Here is a 19,914-nt window from a genome sequence, read left to right as displayed (position 1 = left end):
TGATAAGGACTTTTTTTTTAAGCAAAACTATTATACTGTTATAACACTTAGAAAAATAACAGAAACAAAGAAAAATAACAGAAACAAACACTTAAATGAATAATATGCTCAACTTAATTTACATAAAGAAAAGTACATGTCAAAACTGCAAGGAATTACTACCATTTTTCACCTATTAGATTGAAATATCAAAAAGTTTGATAATACCCTATACATGTCTACAGCCTTTACCTGAAACCTTGGGGTCAAATATGCTTTGGGATTCAGAATTCGGAGGATTTTTGAAAGGTTATTCGGTGCATATACTGTAATAAGTAATGTCCCCAGCAGGCTATGGGACGTTACCCTATAATCAATATGTTGATATTCAACAGCAAACAAACTATGGATATTCCCACGAAATAGGACTGATAGACTATAAACAGGTTCAGGTCGGATACTGTTACGAAATAAGTCAAGGTTAGGTTAGGTATACCAAAAAAAAGAGAGAGAGACAAACTTACGCTTCAGAACATTGCGAGTTTCAGAATGTGGAGAAAGGATTGTGGATTATTAAGGAGTTTACTGAGGAACAAGCTTTCCTCATACATTCTTGGTGGAAGTATAAATAGGGACGACCTCTTTGGAGAGCCATTTGGAGCCGTCTGTTAAAATTTTAAATGCAGAGCTTCCCTGGTGGTGCAGTGGTTAAGAATCTGCCTGCCAAGGCAGGGAACACGGGTTCGAGCCCTGGTCTGGGAAGATCCCACATGCTGCGGAACAACTAAGCCCGTGCGCCACAACTACTGAGCCTGTGCTCTAGAGCCAGTGTGCCACAACTACTGAGCCTGTGCTCTAGGGCCCGTGCTCCGCAACAAGAGAAGCCACTGCAATGAGAAGCCCGCGCACTGCAACAAAGAGTAGCTCCCGCTTGCCGTGACTAAAGAAAGCCCGTGTGCAGCAACAAAGACCCAATGCAGCCAAAAATAAAATTAATTAATTAATTTAAAAATATTTTTAAACGCACATGCACTTTGATCCAGCGTTCTCATTTCTTCCTGTTGCCTATACAAATATATTTCTTCCTGTGTGCAAAAATGTTAGGTCTACAAATTATTCAATATAGCCTTGGTTATGATAGCAGATAAATTGGCCACAACTTAAATGTTATATGAATTTACGGTACGTTTATACAGTAGAGCCATTACACAGTATGAAATTTTATGTACTAATCTGACATGATTTTAAAGGTAAAGTAGAAAAAAGGGAAACAAGATGCAGAACAACATTATATGCTACCATTTATATTTTACAGCAAAAAAGGAAAGTAGTTTTACGTGTACATTTGTGTGTCGTGTGTAGTATATCTTCAAAAGGACATGATAGGAGCTAGGAAAAAGGATTGCCCTCCTGAGTGTAAACTGGAGGCTGGGATGGGAAGGAGACATCTTTCCTCACCCTTTGGTATCCTTCCAGTTGCCATGTACACGTCACCTTTTCTTTTTTTTAATTCAGTCTTAAAAATATAATAAGATGATGGTTCATCTTCCCCAAATACTTACAGTCTTACTTTCTGAAAATAATGAACTTAAAATATTTTTCCAATCTTTTCATGTTACATCTATTATATATATAATTATGTGCATATTACATAATATTTATACATCACATTATACATATATACACATATGTAATATGAAAAATCTCAACTAAAGCCAATGGCAGAATTTTTGCTTCTCACAAAATTTACTAATAAGCTGGTTAGAGACAGTTTTTTTTCTTTTCCATTATAATTTATTACAAGATATCGAATATAGTTCTCTGTGCTATACAGTGGGTCCTTGGTTTTTTATGTATTTTATATAGTGTGTATATGTTGATCCCAAACTCCTAATTTATCCCCTGCCTTTTCCCTTTGGTAACCATAAGTTTGTTTTCTATGTACAGGCAAACATTTTTTATTTCTATATCAATTCTCTGCCTCTGAAACAGGATTCTCTGTAAAGCTGCGCTTAAAAAAACCATAAGAGCGCTTTGGAAAATATTTAAATTCCTGTTTCCACTGATTGAAAGATAAATATGTATAACTACTGCACATTGCCAAGAAATTTCTGCTGCAAATAAAATAAATTGTTGATAAAGATTTGTTTTACTCACTTCGCAATTTATTGAGATTAGTTGTATTCAGTTGTCATTCAGTAGATGATTTTCGTGTGTTTGATCCTAGTAAAAAGTAATAATGCAAACGATTTTGTTTTTGTGTCCTTTTAGATGGAAATTCCTTCCTCTAGAATAATAAATCAGTACATCGCTTGCCAAGGGCCGTTGCCACACACCTGTACAGACTTCTGGCAGATGGCATGGGAACAAGGCTGCTCCACGGTTGTGATGCTGACCACACAGGCCGAGCATGGCAGAGTAAGTCACGCTGCCCAAAGCTTTTCTAGGCTGCATCGCGTGCACAGTCAAGAGAGCCACGTCGTGTGGTCTCTTCTGTCACCTCTAAACGTCCTTTCTTACGGGGTCGTGATTAAAATCATCATGGATAAGCGCCTAACCGTGACTGACACATAATAAGTGTGTTATAATAAATGTGATCTAAGTGTTAGCCATTATTATTTAAATATACTTTAAATAATATATATGGACTAATATATACTTGATAAGGGATTTGTATCTAGAATATATAAAGAATTCATACAACTTAACCATAAAATAACAAATACCCCATTTAAAAATGGCCAAAGGATCTGAATAGATGATTCTGCAAAGAAGATATTCAGATGGCCAACAAGGTCACGAGAAGATGCCCAGCATCATTAGTCATCAGGGAAATGCGAATCAAAGCCACCATGCGTTACTACGTCATATCTAGTAGGGTGGCCAAAGTAAAGATGACAGAAAATCACCTGTGTTGGTGATGATGTGGCGGCAGTGGAACCTCCTGTACCGCTGGTGGGTTTGTGAAATGGTGCAGCTGCCTTGGAAGACAGCCTGTCAGCTCTTTAAGAGGCTAAACGTAGAGGGACTGTAACTCAGCAGTGTCACTCCTAGGAATACCCGAGAGAATTAAGTCCACGTCCACACAAAAACTGGTGCACAAATGTTCACAGCTGCATTATTTTTAATAGCCCCAAAGTGGGAGAAAACCCAGATGTACCAGATAAAATGTGGTATATTCATACAGTTGAATATTATTTGGCAATAAAAAGTTATGAAAAAATAATACATGCTGCAACATGGATGAACCTAGAAAACACTGTGCAAAGTGAACAAAGCAGTCACCAAAGACCGCGTATCTTATGCTTCTATTATATGTGATGTCCAAAGTAGGCCATAGGGGACAGAAAGTAGATTAGTGGTCACCCAGGCCTGGCCTAGAGGGAGGAGAGGGGGCCAGAGGGACACACAGGGATTACTAAGGGCTGTGGATCTTCCTTTGGGGGTGACGAAAATGTTCTAAAAGTGATTGTGGTAATGGTTACACAGCTCTGTGAGTATACTAAGAACAATTGAATAGTGTATGTTAAATGGGTAAATTGAATGGTATGTGAATTGTATGTCATGAAGCCTTTTTTTAAAAAAATCTTAATTATGAAAATACATGGATTGCATTTGGCATTTTAGTTGAAGATTCTTTCTCATTGTTAACTTAAATCTAAATTAGTGTAATGGTAAAACAATGGGTGGAAGCTTGTTGTAAACAGGATATTCGCAGTCTCAAAATATATCCAAACAGACTATTATTGCAAAGAGAAAAAGTGGCAAAGAAAAAAATGATACTAGTTGGTAGATCTAGGTGAAGGGTATATGAGAGTTCATTAAATTATTCTTGTCACTTTTCTGTAAGTTTGAAAGTTCTTAAAAATTAAAACATTTTAAAAATTGGAGAACCTGAATTATGTATATTTCTAAAATCTATTGATACCAGGTTAAGTGTCACCAGTATTGGCCGGAACCCACAGGAAGTTCATCCTATGGGTGCTACCAAGTCACCTGCCACTCAGAAGAAGGAAACAGTGCATATGTCTTCAGGAAGATGACACTGTTTAACCAGGAGGTACGAAGGCAGGGGGTCTGTTGGTTAGAGCTGTTTTGTTTAAGGTAGAGGCTTTGACAGATGAAAATGTTTTTAGTCTGAGTCCTAGTTACTAAGAAATATTAAAAAATTGCTGAACTATTTGCTTCATTGGGATACTTCGGAATCTTATGAAATGTATTCTCCTACTATAATATTTCCAATTTCTGTAAGTAAATACGAATGATCAGTGAAAAAATAGTCTAGTAAATAATACTTATTACTATTAACATTGTACTCTTCCTATTCATAAAAATTATGCCAGGGGTGTTGGCTATAGATTGTTTCCTCCACGTATTATCAGTAAGGTACTGGAGTCCATCTGTAGAAATGGAAAGAACAATTGAAAGCTATCAAATTATCCCCCCCCCCTTTTTTTTTTTTTTTTGCAGTACGCGGGCCTCTCACTGTTGTGGCCTCTCCCGTTGCGGAGCACAGGCTCCGGACGCGCAGGCTCAGTGGCCATGGCTCACGGGCCCAGCCGCTCCACGGCATGTGGGATCTTCCCGGACCGGGGCACGAACCCGTGTCCCCTGCATCGGCAGGCGGACTCTCAACCACTGCGCCACCAGGGAAGCCCCCTATTCCCCTTTTTTAAGAGTGGAAGAGAGCAGTTTCACAGTCTTCTCAGTATTAAGGAGGAAAAGATCGTAGGTAGGCAGGACCTTCTGACCTCAGACAGATTATAGCTTTCAAATTGTTAGTTTTTCTTACTGCTGCCTGGGTCAGTCCACGTGGCTTCCAGATCAAAGCCAGAGTGGAAACCAACGAGGAAACGCCGGCTCAGTAACCCAGCTGGGAGATGTGTGGAGGGCAGCACGTGCCTGTCCTGTTGGGCTGCCAGAGCCTGGACCAGGCACCTGGGGCAGAGGGGCGGTAGGGGCTTTGGGGGCTGAAGGCAGAAAGAAGTGATGCTAGAGAAGAGCAGACAGCACAGCATCAACGGCCAAGCCTTTGGAGACGAGACCACGTCTCTCCTGGTCCCACACGCAGGCTGCCGCCACCGCACCCTTCCCCGAGGGTGATTACGGGAGTCCAGTGAGACAGGGCCTTACTGACCAGAAAGGGAAGGAGCGCCATGTTGTGCTGAAGGAACCTGGCCCTGGATAAAGCTAAAGTTACAAGAAAGTAAAGTTTTCAAAATCTTACGGGCTAGAGATAGGAGAATGAATTTGGGGTTTGGGCGTGGATACTGTATAGCTTGTGGTTGTATGACAAGGCAAGCCAATAAGCTGGTTCTTCACTTTCCTAAATAGACATGACAGATGAGCTTGTAGAGGGTTGCATCAGGTGACATGTGTATCCCGTCGTTCTCCACCGGCAGATTATCCATGGCAGTTGTATATATTTTAGTGGCTTTTCTTTGCAACGCTGAGTACCTCAGAACTATGCTAAGACACAAATTAGTTTCTAACGTTGGAGCCAATTATAATTGGGAAAATTAACTTGCTACCATCAGTACATACATACATGGGTAGATAGATGAATAGACAGATAAATGCTACCCCAAAACTTAATAAAATATGATTTTACCTTACCCATTCTTGTAGATTATTGGTACCGTTAAGTTCTTTTGTTAACAATCATAGTCAAAGGTAATCTGTGCTAGATACCTTCAATTCATCTGAAAAATTAGTTATCAAATTAAACTGAGGTCTCTTTGGGAATTCTTCTCTCTTGATTACCTTACTTTCACGTTCTTTTCTGGAAGCTCCATCTAATGTAAATGATAGTAACCAGATTTCATAGTGTTGAATGACTATAGCTACCAAGTATTGAGCATATGATTCCAAACAGCTGTGACTGGGTGCTTTGCAGGTCCTCTCACTGAATCCTTTTAACGTAAGACTATCCCTCTGAGGTGTAGATGTCATTTCATTTTTCATTTGGAGAAAGTAAGGCTCTGAATTAGCATCCTTACTGGCAAAGTTGACATTTGAGCCAAGATGTATAAATTCAGTACCTTACTTTCTTCATTATACCAACTTTTGGCTCCCCAAAAAGAATTAAGTCCTGATTGATTTTGTGTTTTTATGCTCTCCAGTGTTTAACCTACATTTATTTTGAGATTTTATTTTTCCTGATCTCCATAATTTCACTTGCACTTATCAATAAGTATTAGCCCAACTTTGTTCATTAAAAAAAAGATTTTTTTTTTTACCTTACTTTTTGCTCACCTAACAATTCTTTAGTTTTCTTTTAAACATTTCTCTGGGATCTTAATCTGTTTTTGCCTGTTTACTTGATTATCATCCTAAAAATACTCTACAAATACAGAAATTGAGTTGTAAGAAGAGTAATAATCCAAGTGACTGATACTTAAATGTGTACAGCTGTTTCTGTAAAATGGTTTCTTTCCTTTTCCTTGAACTTTTGGGTTTTATTGAGTTTATACATTACTTTTTTGGCAGGGGGGAATGAGAGTGCTTTCTTTTGCTTTTCTTTTGTTTTTTTAAAAATTTATTTATTTTTGGCTGCGTTGGGTCTTCGTCGCTGAGCGCGGGCTTTCTCTAGGTGCAACAAGGAGGGGCTACACTTCGTTGCGGTGCACGGGCTTCTCATTGCAGTGGCTTCTCTTGCTGCGGAGCATGGGCTCTAGGCGCACGGGCTTCAGTAGTTGTGGCTCACGGGCTCTAGAGCGCAGGCTCAGTAGTTGTGGCGCACACGCTTAGTTGCTCCGCGGCATGTGGGATCTTCCCAGACCAGGGCTCGAGCCCATGTCCCCTGCATTGGCAGGCGGATTCTTAACCACTGCGCCACCAGGGAAGTCCATTGCTTTTCTCCTAAAATTAAAGTGACATGAATATTTGTTTATATTTTAAGGATTATTTCTAACTCAGGTGCATAATTTTTCATTATACATAGAAAAATGAGAGTCGTCAGCTCACTCAGATCCAGTATATAGCCTGGCCTGACCATGGGGTCCCTGACGATTCAAGCGACTTTCTGGATTTTGTTTGCCATGTACGAAATAAGAGGGCCGGCAAGGAAGAACCTATTGTTGTTCATTGCAGGTATTTTATTTTCTGTCTATTATGATTTGAGTAACTGACTAGATGTGTCATTTTTAAAAGGGAATACGTCCTTCAGTTACGGTTGTCACTCTGATAGATCTCGAAGCTAGGCTCTGAAGGTAGAAGGCAAAGGGTATGTTTTAACAGATGACTGACAGAAATTTTATCATAAGAAGTAAGAATAATACTGTGCTGATTCTTGGCAGTTTGTCTTCTTCATAGTTATGTCCTAAAGCTAATGGTTTCATAGATTTGATGAAATACAGCATTGCAGGAGCTAGGTTGCATCCTGAGGTTTGGATTTCCTGCTTCTGGCCCCTCCTAGGACGTTTGGTGAGCATCTCACCTCCTTGGAGTGGCGCTGCCCAACCCTCTCAGGGGGGACTACTTCCAAGAGCCCCGGTTAATGGCGGCTCACACCCTCCTTCCTTTCACACTGAACCCTTCTGCCCTCAAGGGACCAGATACAATGCTACAGCCTTGCAGAGATTAGGAGCCAGAAGTTATTTTCTCCTTATCTAAGTGGTTTATTCAGAGGATGTATTAAGGTATCTCTTTATCCTTAAACTTTCCAGCACTTTTTAAGAGCAAACTTTCAAATCATCAAAACAGACTGTAGACCAAATATTGGAGAGGCAAAATGGCAGGAATGGTGGACACGTTTGGCTATTTCATATCCTTAGTTCCCAAGAGCTACTTCATCCACATTCACAGAGTACTTCACAGAGTTGTTCTTAACTGTGTCAATGGTGAAGTTTAATGAAAATTAAATTTGGTTTTAAAAATTGATTTTTGCGTGTGTAAAATAGTTGTCTTCTGTACATTTGTTAATGATTTATTATTGTAATCCTCTTATTTTGTATTTTAAAGCTGTTTTCTCCAGTAAGCTTCTATACCTTGTTCAGATTTTACAAACGGAAGTGTAACTTTTAAAATTGTATATTTGCAACTAACAGTGGGGGAGGGGTGGCTACAGACCATTTAATCTGTATTAAGTGACTTTTTTTTTTTGGTTTCCAAAATAGTTTCCAGTTGGCTTGCTACTTTTATTAATATAAAACATTAAAATCAAAATTGTTCTTCTACTGTAATATGATTCAGTACAAAAGGCCCAAGAAGTGTAACAGAATTGTATCAGACCTTGCCCCATATTTGTCTTTTTTAGTGCTGGGATTGGAAGAACTGGGGTTCTTATTACCATGGAAACAGCCATGTGTCTCATTGAATGCAATCAGCCAGTTTATCCACTAGATATTGTGAGAACAATGAGAGACCAACGAGCCATGATGATCCAAACTCCTGTAAGTACTACATGCCTCATGTATGAGTGTGCATTCTCAACGTGATGGTTTTTGTTATCAGTATATATTTCAAACCATACTTTTCTCTTTTTAATTCTCTGCCAGGAGCTAATAACCTTAGCACAAGGACCAGCAAATACTGCCAATGAGCCAAACTCGCCACTTGTGTTTATAAATAAAGTTTTATTGGAAACAGCCAGTCATTTGTTTACATGTTGTCTATGGCTGCTTTCACATTACAGTAGCAGAGTTGAGAAGTTGCAGCAGGCACCATGTGATTGCAAACACGAAAGTATTTGCTATCTGGTCTTTTACAGAAAACGTTTGCTAACACCAGCCTATCATGCTAGTTCTGAACTGCCTAAACAGGTGCAGAGGAGGAACGTGCCCTGGGTTACTTAGTCAAATGGAGTGCTGAGAACGATAGTGTCCCTAGACTGGAGAATCTTGATAGACCTGTTTTCAGTGAAACAGCTGTGGGGAAATTGCCTTTCTTTTTTACATAGGAGCTTAAATTGCAACAACAAAAATCATCAACATTAAGCTACTAACTTACTATATTCTATACCGACTCTGAATTATGTTCCAAGAATCAAAAGAGGAATCATGGAATTTTAGAGTTAACGCTAAGATTATTTTTTATATTAAGCCACTGTGAAATGTTAGCACTGTTGGTGGCATTAAGGTTACTGAAGTGAACTGACCTATGTGGTAAGTGCCTGTCATTTTTTTAGCTTTTAATTATGGAAAATTTCAAACATACACAAAAGCAGACAATATAATGTAATCAACACTGTGTTGCATACTCAGCCCCAACACTGGCTGTGGTGTTTCCTTCATACTGCCACCTGTTGTCTGCACATTTGAAGCAAACCCTACACATCATATTGTTTTGTCCATACATATTTTAGTGTGTCTCTCTAAAAGATAAGGAGTGTTTTTTTCTTCTAAACAAAACCACAACACCGTTATCACACCAAAGTATAATTAACAGTAATTCCCTAATATTAGCAATAGCCAGTGTTCAGATTTCCGGTTGTCTCATATAAATCATGTCTTCTTAAACTTTAGAACAGCTTTATATAATTCACATGCCATAAAATTCACCCTTTTTAACAAGTGTACATTTCACTGGGTTTTTTTATATCACAGAGTTTGGCAACCATAATTGCTATCTAATTTTAGCATATTTTCATCACCCCAAAGAAGACATCCTGTACCCATTTTTCCCTGTTACCTTCCCCAGGCTTCCCCCAACCTAGCCGTAGGCAACCATTAATCTACTTTCTGTCTCTGTAGGTTTGCCTATTCTGACTTTTCATGTGAATGGAATCATATAATTTGATCTTTCATAAATAATTGGCTTCTTTTAATTAGCATAATATTAAAAGGTATATACATTCTGTAGCATATCTCAGTACTTCATTCCTTATTCATTGAATAGATACACATTCATCTGTTGATGGAAATTTACATTGTTTCCACTTCTTGACTATTATGAATAATGATGCCACAAGCATTTGTGTATATGTTTTTGTTTATAAATGTTTTCATTTCTCTTGGGTATATACCCAGGAGTGGAATTGCTGGGTCATATGGTAACTCTGTTTAACCTTTTGAGGAACCGTCAGACTGTTTTCCTCAGCAGCTGCACCATTTTGCAGTCCCCTGGCAGTGTGTGAGGGTTCCATTTTCTCCACATCATTGTCATCACTTGTCATTATCTTTTATTTTAGCCTTCCTAATGAATATAAAGTGGTGTCTTGTGGTTTTGATTTGCATTTCCATAATAACTAATGATATCAAGTATCTTTTCACGTGGCCATTTATTTGTATACCTTCTTTCGAGGACTGTCCAAATCTTTTGCCTGTTTTTCAATTTGTTTTTTTTGTTTTATTGTTGAATTGTAAGAGTTCTTTATATTTTCTAAAAACAAGTCTCGTCTCATAGTTCTATGGTTTGCAAATGTTTTTGTTTATGCTATTCTTTCACTTTCTTGATTAAGTCATTTGAAGCACAAAAGTTTTTAATTTTGATTACATCCAGTTTTGTTTGGTTTTTAATCACATACACTTTTGGTGTCATAGCTAAGAAATCATTGCATAACTTAAGGTCACAAAGATTTATTCCTGTTTTTTCTTCCAAGAGTTTTATAGTTTAGCTGTCACATTTAAATGTCAGATCCGTTTTGAGTTCATATCTGCATGTGGTGTGAGGTAGGGGTCTACCTTCATTCTTCTGCATGTGTATTTCCAGTTGTCTCAGCCCCATTTGTTGAAAAGACTGTTCTTTCCCCATGAATTGTCTCTGGGTCCCTTGACTGCAAATGTAAAGGTTTATTTCTGGACTTTCAGTTGTATTCCATTGATTTATATGTCTGTTCTTATGTTCATACCACACTGTCTTGATTACTATAAATTGGTAATAAAATTTGAAGTCAGGAAATCTGTATCTGGCAACCCTGTTCTTCTTTTTCAAGACTGTTTTGGCTACTCTGGGTCCCTTGCATTTCCATAAGAATTTTAGAATCAGTTTGTCCTCTCTGCAAAAAAAGCAAGACAGGGATTGCATTAAATCTATAGATCATTTTGGGGAGTGTTGCCATCTTAATGATATTCCGTCTTCAAGAGCATGAACACAAAATGTCTTTCCATTTATTTATGTCTTCATTAATTTCCTTCAACAGTGTTTTGTATTGCACAGTCTTATCATTCTTTTGTTGAATGTATTCTTAAAGTTTTTTTAGTCTTTTTGGTCCTATTGTAAGTGTACTTGTTTTCTTGATTACATTTTAGGACTATTCATTGCTTGGATATAGAAAGAAAACTGATTTTGCATATTGATCATGTATCCTGCAACCTTGCTAAAGTCATTTATTAACTCTAATAATTCCTTAGGATCCTCTATATACAGATCATGTCATTTGCAAATAGAGATAGTTTACTTCTTCCTTTCCAGTATAGATGCCTTGGTTTTCTTTTCATCTTTTCTGGCCCTGGCCAGAATCTCCAGTACAGTGTTAAATAGAAGTGGTGAAACCACACATCCTTGTCTTGTTCCTGGTCTTAAGGGACAGTTTTCTGTTTTTCACCACTAAGTACTGTAAGGTTAGCATGGATTTTTCATTAATGCCTTTTATCAAGTTCGGAAAGTTCCCTCCCTTTCTAGTTTGTTGAGTGTTCTCATGATGAAAGGGTGTTCAGTTTTGTCAGGTGCTTTTTCTGTATCTGAGATGATAATGTAGTTTGTGTCTTTTATTCTATTAACATAATGTATTAGATTGATTGATTTTGGGGTGTTAAACTAACCTTGCATTCCTGAGATAAATCTTACTTAGACATGGTGTTTAATTCTTTTTATATGTTGCTTGACTTGATTTGCTAGTATTTTCTTGAGGTTTCTATATCTATATCCACACATAATAGATTTTTTACTTTTAATTGTAGTAAAATACAAAACGTAAAATTTACCATCTCAACCATTTTTAAGTGTACAGTTTGGTAGTATTAAGTATATTCACACTGCTGTATAACCAATCTGTAGAACTTTTTAATCTCTATAGCCATTAAATCCATTTTTCTCTCCCCCAGCCCCCACCATTCTATTTTCTGTTGCTGTGAATTTGACTGCTCCAGATACATCCTATAAGTGGAATCACACAGTTTTTATTTTTTGTGACTGGCTTATTTCACTGAGCATAATGTCCTCAAGAGTCACCCATGTTGTAGCATGTGTCAGAATTTCCTTCCTTTTTAAGGCTGAAAAAAATACTTCCTTGTGTGTATATACCACATTTTTCTTATCCTTTCATCTGTTGATGGACATTTGGTTTATTCCCACATTTAGGTTATTGTTGAATAATGTTGCTGTGAACATGGATGTATAAATATCTCTTTTAGACAGTGCTTTCAATCTCTTCAGATACATATCCACAAGTCAGATTGCTGGATCATATCATACGTAATGAGTTTTTGTTTCTGTTTTCACAGTTTGTGTGACGTCAGGATTCGAATATGGCCCACACATTTTGATTGGTCTGTGTGTCTCCTAAACCTCTTTCAATCTGTGTCTTCCTCCTGTGTCTCTCTTCTTTCTTCTTGCAGTTTATTTGATGAACAACACAGGTTGTTTGTGCTACTTGTTCTCCCATAGTCTGGATTTTGCTGATTGTGTTCCCAAGATGGTGTTCTCTGTCTTTTCCAGAACTGGTAAATGGATCTGTAGGTTGCAGCAGCTTCCTTCAGAGGGTACATGATGTCTGTGTCTTCCTTTTTGTGATGTTAGCAGCCTTGGGTGATCAATGTCTGCATCATTAATTCATTGGGCTTGCAAAATGATGATATTCTATCATTCCTTTGTTATTTATTAGTTGGAATACTTCTGTAAAGAGACACTTCTCATCTGCTCTTTGGTTAACCAGTGGTACAGTCTGTATAGGAAAGACAAGATTAACACTTGATGCTTTCCCTTTATTTATAAGTTTTCAATATAATGAGTTGGTTCATTGGCCTCTCCAGGGTTGGTTCGTTCCCATTTCCTTGGGGCCAGTTCTCGGAATTGTGGCAGCTTATGTCATGGCTACAGCCTGGTCATCGTGTAGTTCACTTCTTCCACCTGGCGGGGGTTTCAGTATCTATAAGACAGCTCACAGGATACGGCTTAGAATATTATCTACAGCCCTTGAGGAGGAACTAAAGGTCCTTGACTCTGCTTAATGACTATATTATTATCCAGTCGCCTTTGACTGTTTTCCATTGCTTCTGCATTTTCTCATTTCTCTGATTAAAGTTACTCTTTGGCTAAAATTTTTCCACAGACAAAAGGCAGGCTGAGGACATGGGGGGCATAGACCATAGGGCCCTGCTCTGTTTCACGGCTTCCAATACAGACTCAGACCACAGTGTTTTCACTTACCATTTTCTGCTTATATCTTTGTCCCTTTTCTTCTTTAACAAGAATGCTGGTTCTCTACAATACCAGAAATGAAAGACTTAGCATATCCCAAGTCCTCATTTGTTTTATTCCAGATTACCCAACAGCTGTCTCAGAATAACAAAACTAACACTACCAACAGTATCGTTACCAAAAAGAATTTTCACTTCTTTCCACAGTTCTTTTTGCTTTGGGATATATATTCTACAGAGATACACAGTTAAATTACTGTTTCAAAGTCCTTTGAAATAGCTCCTCTGTATGTGGTTATGCCATCAACTAGATACACACATTGATATGTTTTATATTTTCAATTTATAGAGGCTTTTAAAATTAATGTTCTAATTATGGAGTATCTTTACATGGTTCCAAAGTAAAATCTATAAAAGAAGTATATTCTCTATCTCTCTCCTTCACCCTGTTCACTCCTTTCCTTATAGGAAACCATTTTTTTTATGATTTATCCTTCCCTTGCTTTTTTCTTAACATACATTTTGAGATAGTACATATTTGTATTCCCCCCCTTTCTCTTATAAAGATAATATATTGTATGCACTTTTCTCTGCCTTGCTTTTTTTACTTAACAAAATATCCTGGAATCAGTCTGTAGCAGTCTGTAGACTTCTTTTCCTTTCCCCCCCATTTCATAGTACCGCACTTTGAGGATGTACCAGATTACTCACCCAGTCCCTTACTGATGATGATTTGAATTGTTTCTACTTTTTTGTCATTATAAGTAATTCCGCAGTGAACAGCCTCATTTCTGAATAAATATTTTAATTTCTTTTTCTAGTTTGTCTTCTGGATAGATTCCTAGAAGTGGAATTGCTGGGTCAATAGGTAAATCAATGTAATTTTGTCAGATGAGGCCAACTGTCCATCCATAGGGATTGTGGTATACACATTCCTACTAGCAATGTATGAGTGGGTTTTGCCGACAGAATATGCTGTCAAACTTTGTTTGCCAGTCTCTTGGTGAAAAGTGGTATCTCTGTGCAGTCTTACTTTGTATTTCTTGTATAAGCAAGCCAAGTGAGATGTTTGTCTGTCTTTGTTTGTTTTCTAGTTTTTCTGATCCATTCTATTTTTTTATATTTTATTTTTCAGAGTCAATACAGATTTGTATGTGAAGCTATTTTGAAAGTTTATGAAGAAGGATTTGTTAAACCTTTAACGACATCATCAAATAAATAAGAAAGCAAAGGTCTGGGATATGTGTTGGAAAACTGCTTTCCATTATATTCACTGTGCCATAATACTGCTTGCAGGAAATGGCATCTAAACAGACAAAAAAAAAAAAAATGAAGAACTAACAAAAACTGAAAACTTCAGCACTGTTGCACTTTATGTTTCAAAAAAGAGTCACTCTCTCAAAATCTGTCATTCATGTGTTTGAAGACTCTTTCATGCTTTGCTCCAAACAAATAGTGAATAACTGAGTATGTTCAGGGTAATTTACGAAATCTTGTGGTGGTGCCATGCAGTCCCCTTCTGGTAGAATTGCCACAAACAAGGCTCAGAATTCTCATCGTCTCTGTTGTACACTTGTATCTTGAAAGCAAAAAGAAGTCAACATCAGGAGTCAGCTCGGGTGTTTGCCAGTGATTCATGTTCTTCCTATACTGGTTACCAGATGTTCCTTTTTAAATGTTAGCAATATCATTCTCAATATTAGCCAATACACTGCCTGTGGATGCAGCACATCTTGCCCTACACTTCCCCCCATAGAGACCTGCTGTTTGCAAGAAGAAAGGTGGAATTTGCTTTTCCCAGGAAATGCTGCACATTGTCAATTTACCAGCATCTTATAGAAAGTATAAATAAGAATCTACAATTTTTCTTTTCTTTTTTTTTTTTTTTTTTTTTTTTTGCGGTACGCGGGCCTCTCACTGTTGTGGCCTCTCCCGTTGCGGAGCCCAGGCTCCGGACGCGCAGGCTCAGCGGCCATGGCTCACGGGCCCAGCCGCTCCGCGGCATGCGGGATCCTCCCGGACCGGGGCACGAACCCGTGTCCCCTGCGTCGGCAGGCGGACTCTCAACCACTGCGCCACCAGGGAAGCCCTACAGATTTTCTTGAATTTAATAATGTAACTTATATTTATCATAAGGTTGGCTTATTCCAAATCATGTGATTTCACATACTTGATGTAAAGGAATGCATGCATTGTGTCTTAACCCCTTAAGTGCCTTGAGACGTCTTTGTATGTCTAATGGAAAGGCACTCCTCCTTTGACCCCACTAGGAGGTATGTATGTATATTGTACATTTACAGTTTTATGCATTTTGAATCAGTTCACATTTTAAAAAATAGCTTCTCGTATTGAGAGTTATGCAGTCAAAGAAGAGTAATGAAATTCTATTTCTTGCTCAATTCCTGTATTTTGCCACAAGAAGCCAAGATAATTTGTGTTCTACTGAGTGAACGCTCTGCTGCTATGGAATTATTCAAAACCTGCACATTCCTTTCCTGAGGGACAGGGGTTACAGTTTAGCAGCTGAAGTTAAAAGATGCTTTATTCTTCAAATTTCTTATTTATTTTATCCCTGACTTTAGAAATAGCGTCTACTATACACATTAAAGTTAAACATATGGAAACTCTAAACTAAAGTTAGAGCAGCTAATTGTGACTTGTTTCTATCACTAAGTAAATGATCAGCATTCATTTCATTTCTTACCAAGCTTTGTTCACACTGGTCTGTTGGTTGGCAGACCACAAACGAGGGATGAAACGTCATTGAGTGTTTCTAATTGTAATCCCTCAGTAGCTGAAATGAGGGCTTTCTTGTCATTTTTGTGTACAATTAAGTTGCTCCAGTTTATATATACTTATTAAGTTATAAGCATGTTAATATGGAGAGTTTTGATTGTCCAGCCTGATGGAGGACCTGATTCCCTTTAAGGATGTGTATATTCTCCTCTTCAGGTTTTTTAATTTTTAAGTCCTCAGAGAGATAGAACTTTGAAATTGCCCAATTTTAATATAAGTGGAAATTTTCTCAGCTATTGAAATGTTATATTACACAATTACTTTCTATGGATTATGGTTAAAATAGATTCACTTACTAGTGGTTTCTGAATATTTCTGTATAGTCTTGATAAAATTTACAGTTGAATGGTAGATATTTTGGAATGTCATTTAGTATGAGCGGGAGAATGTACATTTTTAAATCTTCAGTATAATCTAAATGATGTTATTTCAAATATTCAAAATCCATAATAGTAAATTTTAGGAAGTTAAGTCCTAAACATTAATAGCCAAGGTACCAAATACATTACTGTATTAAAATATTTTACCTTTTTTTAAAAGAGAAAAGTAAGCATGACCTTTATGTCAAAGAGAAATTCTTGTATCTATTTCTGAATTTCACAGTCAAGACAGTATAAGACAGTAAATAACTCTGTAGTCTTTTTTGAACATTCCGCTCTTTGCCAGCAGATAGATGTGATTCAGGCTGCTGGACAACACCATGGTAAGTTGGAAAGTGAAAGAATAAAATGTCAGGGATCTAAGAATCAATAACTGTTTTGGCAGTAGTTTTTCACCTGAATTAAAAAGAAAACCTATCCTAACTATATGGACAGAATATGACAACCATGGATAAAAAGATAAAGTTATATAGACATAAACAGACAAATGTCATGGTTGGCATGTTCTTTGATTTAGGGCTCTGTTTACACTTCTGAGAGTAACTCTAATAATTTGTTGGCAGTGAGCACTTCTGCCTTTCAGTGGAAGCACCGGGTCCTAACCACTGGACGGCCAGGGAAGTCCCTGCCTGAGAATGTTTTTAATCTGTTTGTCAATCTAAATAGGGTTCTAGGAATAATCCCAGCTTTCATACACCAAGTAGTTCTAGATTCCACTCATATCAATGTAACAGTGTGTAACAAAATGCCAGATTTCTTTATCTAAACTACCCTCCCCCTCCAGTGGCCAGTTTCCCCCCCACCCCCCTGCAAGACACACACACACTCAAGAAATCAGTGCTGACTGTTATTCTCACAACTGGAAATAGGTATTGGTGAATCAAGGGGCTTTTGTAAATGCTAAGAAATGTTTCTAAAAACCTTTCCTCTCTGATTTAGGATGGTTTTACCAGGTTCATTTTCGGTCTTATACTGAACATCTGGTTTGTGTCCGCACTGTGTACATAGGTTGAGGAATATTTTGGAATAGACCGCATTCACAAGAGGAATACCTGGTAGTATTTGTTAAACCAGTGCATACATCCAAAACCGAGGCAGAGTAATTAGCATAAGCAACCCTTTCCTTTGTGCGGCCTGCCCAGCACAAGTGGGGGGGCGTTGACCATGTTGGTTAAGAGTAAAGAGAAAATTTACAGATTAAAAACTGACTTCAAGTGTGTAAGCTATGTTAAGCCATTAAGACAGTTACTTGAAGGTTTCAAGTGCTGATATATACACATAGAGATGCTTTTGTGCGATGATGCATGTGTTGCTTCACAAAGGCTAATACTAACAAACAGGGGTAAAGGACTGTGGTACCTGTAGAGTTGTTTATTATCTGTTGGCAGGTCTGACCAGGTCTGATCAGGTATTGGAACAAAGGCCTCCCGTCTGCACCACAAGTACTACAACCTGAGCGCTGAAAGAAACTTGAAAGATTTTATCCAGTCTCACCTTCTATTCTTATAGGCAACGTATGTGAATATCATAAATTCTAGTGAAGTTTAGTCTATTTCAGTTCAAGAGTTATACTCAGGCAGTGTTTTTACTTAATAACTTGATGACCTTAGAAGATGTCATTTAATTTAGAGAACAAGTAGGCTTTAAAAAGCAATCCTAATTAGGGCCCCAACTCTGCTTGTTTAGGCTGATATACATGCAGTGTGAAAACATTCTGAAATGCAAATTAGAGGTCTAAGTTTTAAAAGCACTTAAAACATAGAACTAAGATTTAGGATGTATGTCCACTTATAATTAAATAATTTATGTTCATAATGTGAACGTGCAGTAGAATTAAAGCATTACTTGTTTTATAATCTTATCGGAAAGGGAGAAGGAAACAAGAATTTTTAACAATGTTCTATTTAATACCCGTGTTTTGAATATTTAAAGGTATTCTGATGGTAAGATTGCCAAAGTAGTTTTGAATTCATAAAAATTATTTATGCCACAATAATGTGGGGTATGTTTACACCTCTTTTATTTTGTAGTAATTATTTTGTAGTTTAGGTGAATTTGCATTTGTCACCTACATTAAGGTAAATATTTGTTGAAACCAACATCTTTTAATAATAAGAGGAGAGAGATAAATTATGCCACAGCTTACTTCTTCCCACGTTTGCTTCAGCTAGCCAACCACAATTTCTGCAACCATTTTTTTTTTCTGGTGTTTCCTCTAAGTAAAATACCTGTTTTTAAAACCCACTGGATTAACTTCATCAAATATCAGAATTACTGATCTGTTGGCAAAGATTTATTGGGGTCTCTGTGATCACAACACAGCTTGTAGCAACTGTTTTATAAAGTTTTTAGAAAATTGTATAGCTCCAAAGGAATTTGTATAATAACAAAACTTATTTGAGGGCTAACTGCGAATAGATAATTTCAGCAATTTTATAGAGAGACCATGAAATTGATCCCTAAATTGTACTTTTTGGGTTTAACTTACTTTACAAAATCTGCAACTATTTTCAACACAATGTTTTATTACACACAGACTTCACTTATTCTCAGCAGCAGTTCCTACAATGAGCCTTTCAATGTTATCAAAAACAAGCCCTATTTCAGTGAGAAATGAGACATTTTATTTTTATAATCTGGGTGAAATTGTTGTGGGTAGACACCAAATAGTTATTTCTGTTTCCATATCTAAATTTGCTGCTACTTACTTGTATGTTTTTCTACTGCCGTTTACTGTTGATTTCTAAAGCTTCCTAGTCATCGTTATCTTTATTGTAGTAATCCAAGCTAAATGGGCAGCCAGAGGTAGAATCCACTGGGGTACCATCCATCAACATTGACTAGGTAGGGCTCAGCGCATAAATAAGTAAACCAATTTTTTTTTTTAATTTACAAAGTGAAAGGTATTAGCAATATTGCAAGTTAAAGGCTACAATTTTAGGAGGAGGTTCTAATGTTTAACTTCCTGAAACCTTTTAAAATTTTCAGTACAGGAATGAAAATGTTTGAAAGCCTTGTAAATGCTCGTAGAAGTTTCAGTTAAACACTGTAGAATTTTCCTACCTGTTGTTGCATAAATGATATAGAAAATATTTTTCTATGGACAAAAGATTGAAACTGTTAACTTCTTTTGCTTCATTGTTTAAAAAGGAAAAAATGATATTTGTATGTCTTTCATGCTGTAAAGAAATGAATGTATCTTTCAGATGTTATTAGAATTAAGACTTGATTCTAAGGATACTCTTTGTTTAAAAAAAAGTTAGCAAGGGATTGAAAAGGAAAGGAAGAGTGTTTTCCACTTCGTTATACAAAATGCAATTTTAGAAGAAAAATGTAATTTTCTTTATAAATAAGAGCAATCATTATTGAAGTATATTTCAATATTTCAAATACCTTCTTTTTCACTTTGCTTTGTGTTAACTCTAGAAATTTTCAAAAAAATGTGTGCATACTGTTTTTAA

At 37.1% G+C, this 19,914-nt stretch overlaps 1 protein-coding gene across 3 annotated transcripts in view; it reads left to right on the top strand.

The window, feature by feature from the left end:
- The window catches only part of PTPN4 (protein tyrosine phosphatase non-receptor type 4), a 174,883-nt gene extending 159,705 nt beyond the window's left edge, over positions 1-15,178 (top strand). For all 3 annotated transcript variants that reach the window (XM_060017056.2, XM_060017055.2, XM_060017057.1), the window contains 5 exons: positions 2,251-2,397; positions 3,911-4,039; positions 6,923-7,071; positions 8,237-8,372; positions 14,413-15,178. In XM_060017056.2, coding sequence (XP_059873039.1) covers positions 2,251-2,397; positions 3,911-4,039; positions 6,923-7,071; positions 8,237-8,372; positions 14,413-14,499 — 648 coding nt within the window. In that variant the 3' untranslated portion in view covers positions 14,500-15,178. The remainder of the gene's footprint in view (positions 1-2,250; positions 2,398-3,910; positions 4,040-6,922; positions 7,072-8,236; positions 8,373-14,412) is intronic.
- Positions 15,179-19,914: the final 4,736 nt, after the last annotated feature.

The sequence above is a fragment of the Delphinus delphis genome, chromosome 7, assembly GCF_949987515.2.
Source record: "Delphinus delphis chromosome 7, mDelDel1.2, whole genome shotgun sequence".
Classification (NCBI taxonomy): domain Eukaryota; kingdom Metazoa; phylum Chordata; class Mammalia; order Artiodactyla; family Delphinidae; genus Delphinus; species Delphinus delphis.
The sequence above is the reverse complement of the archived record's forward strand: the minus strand, read 5'-3'. Positions and strand labels throughout refer to the sequence as shown.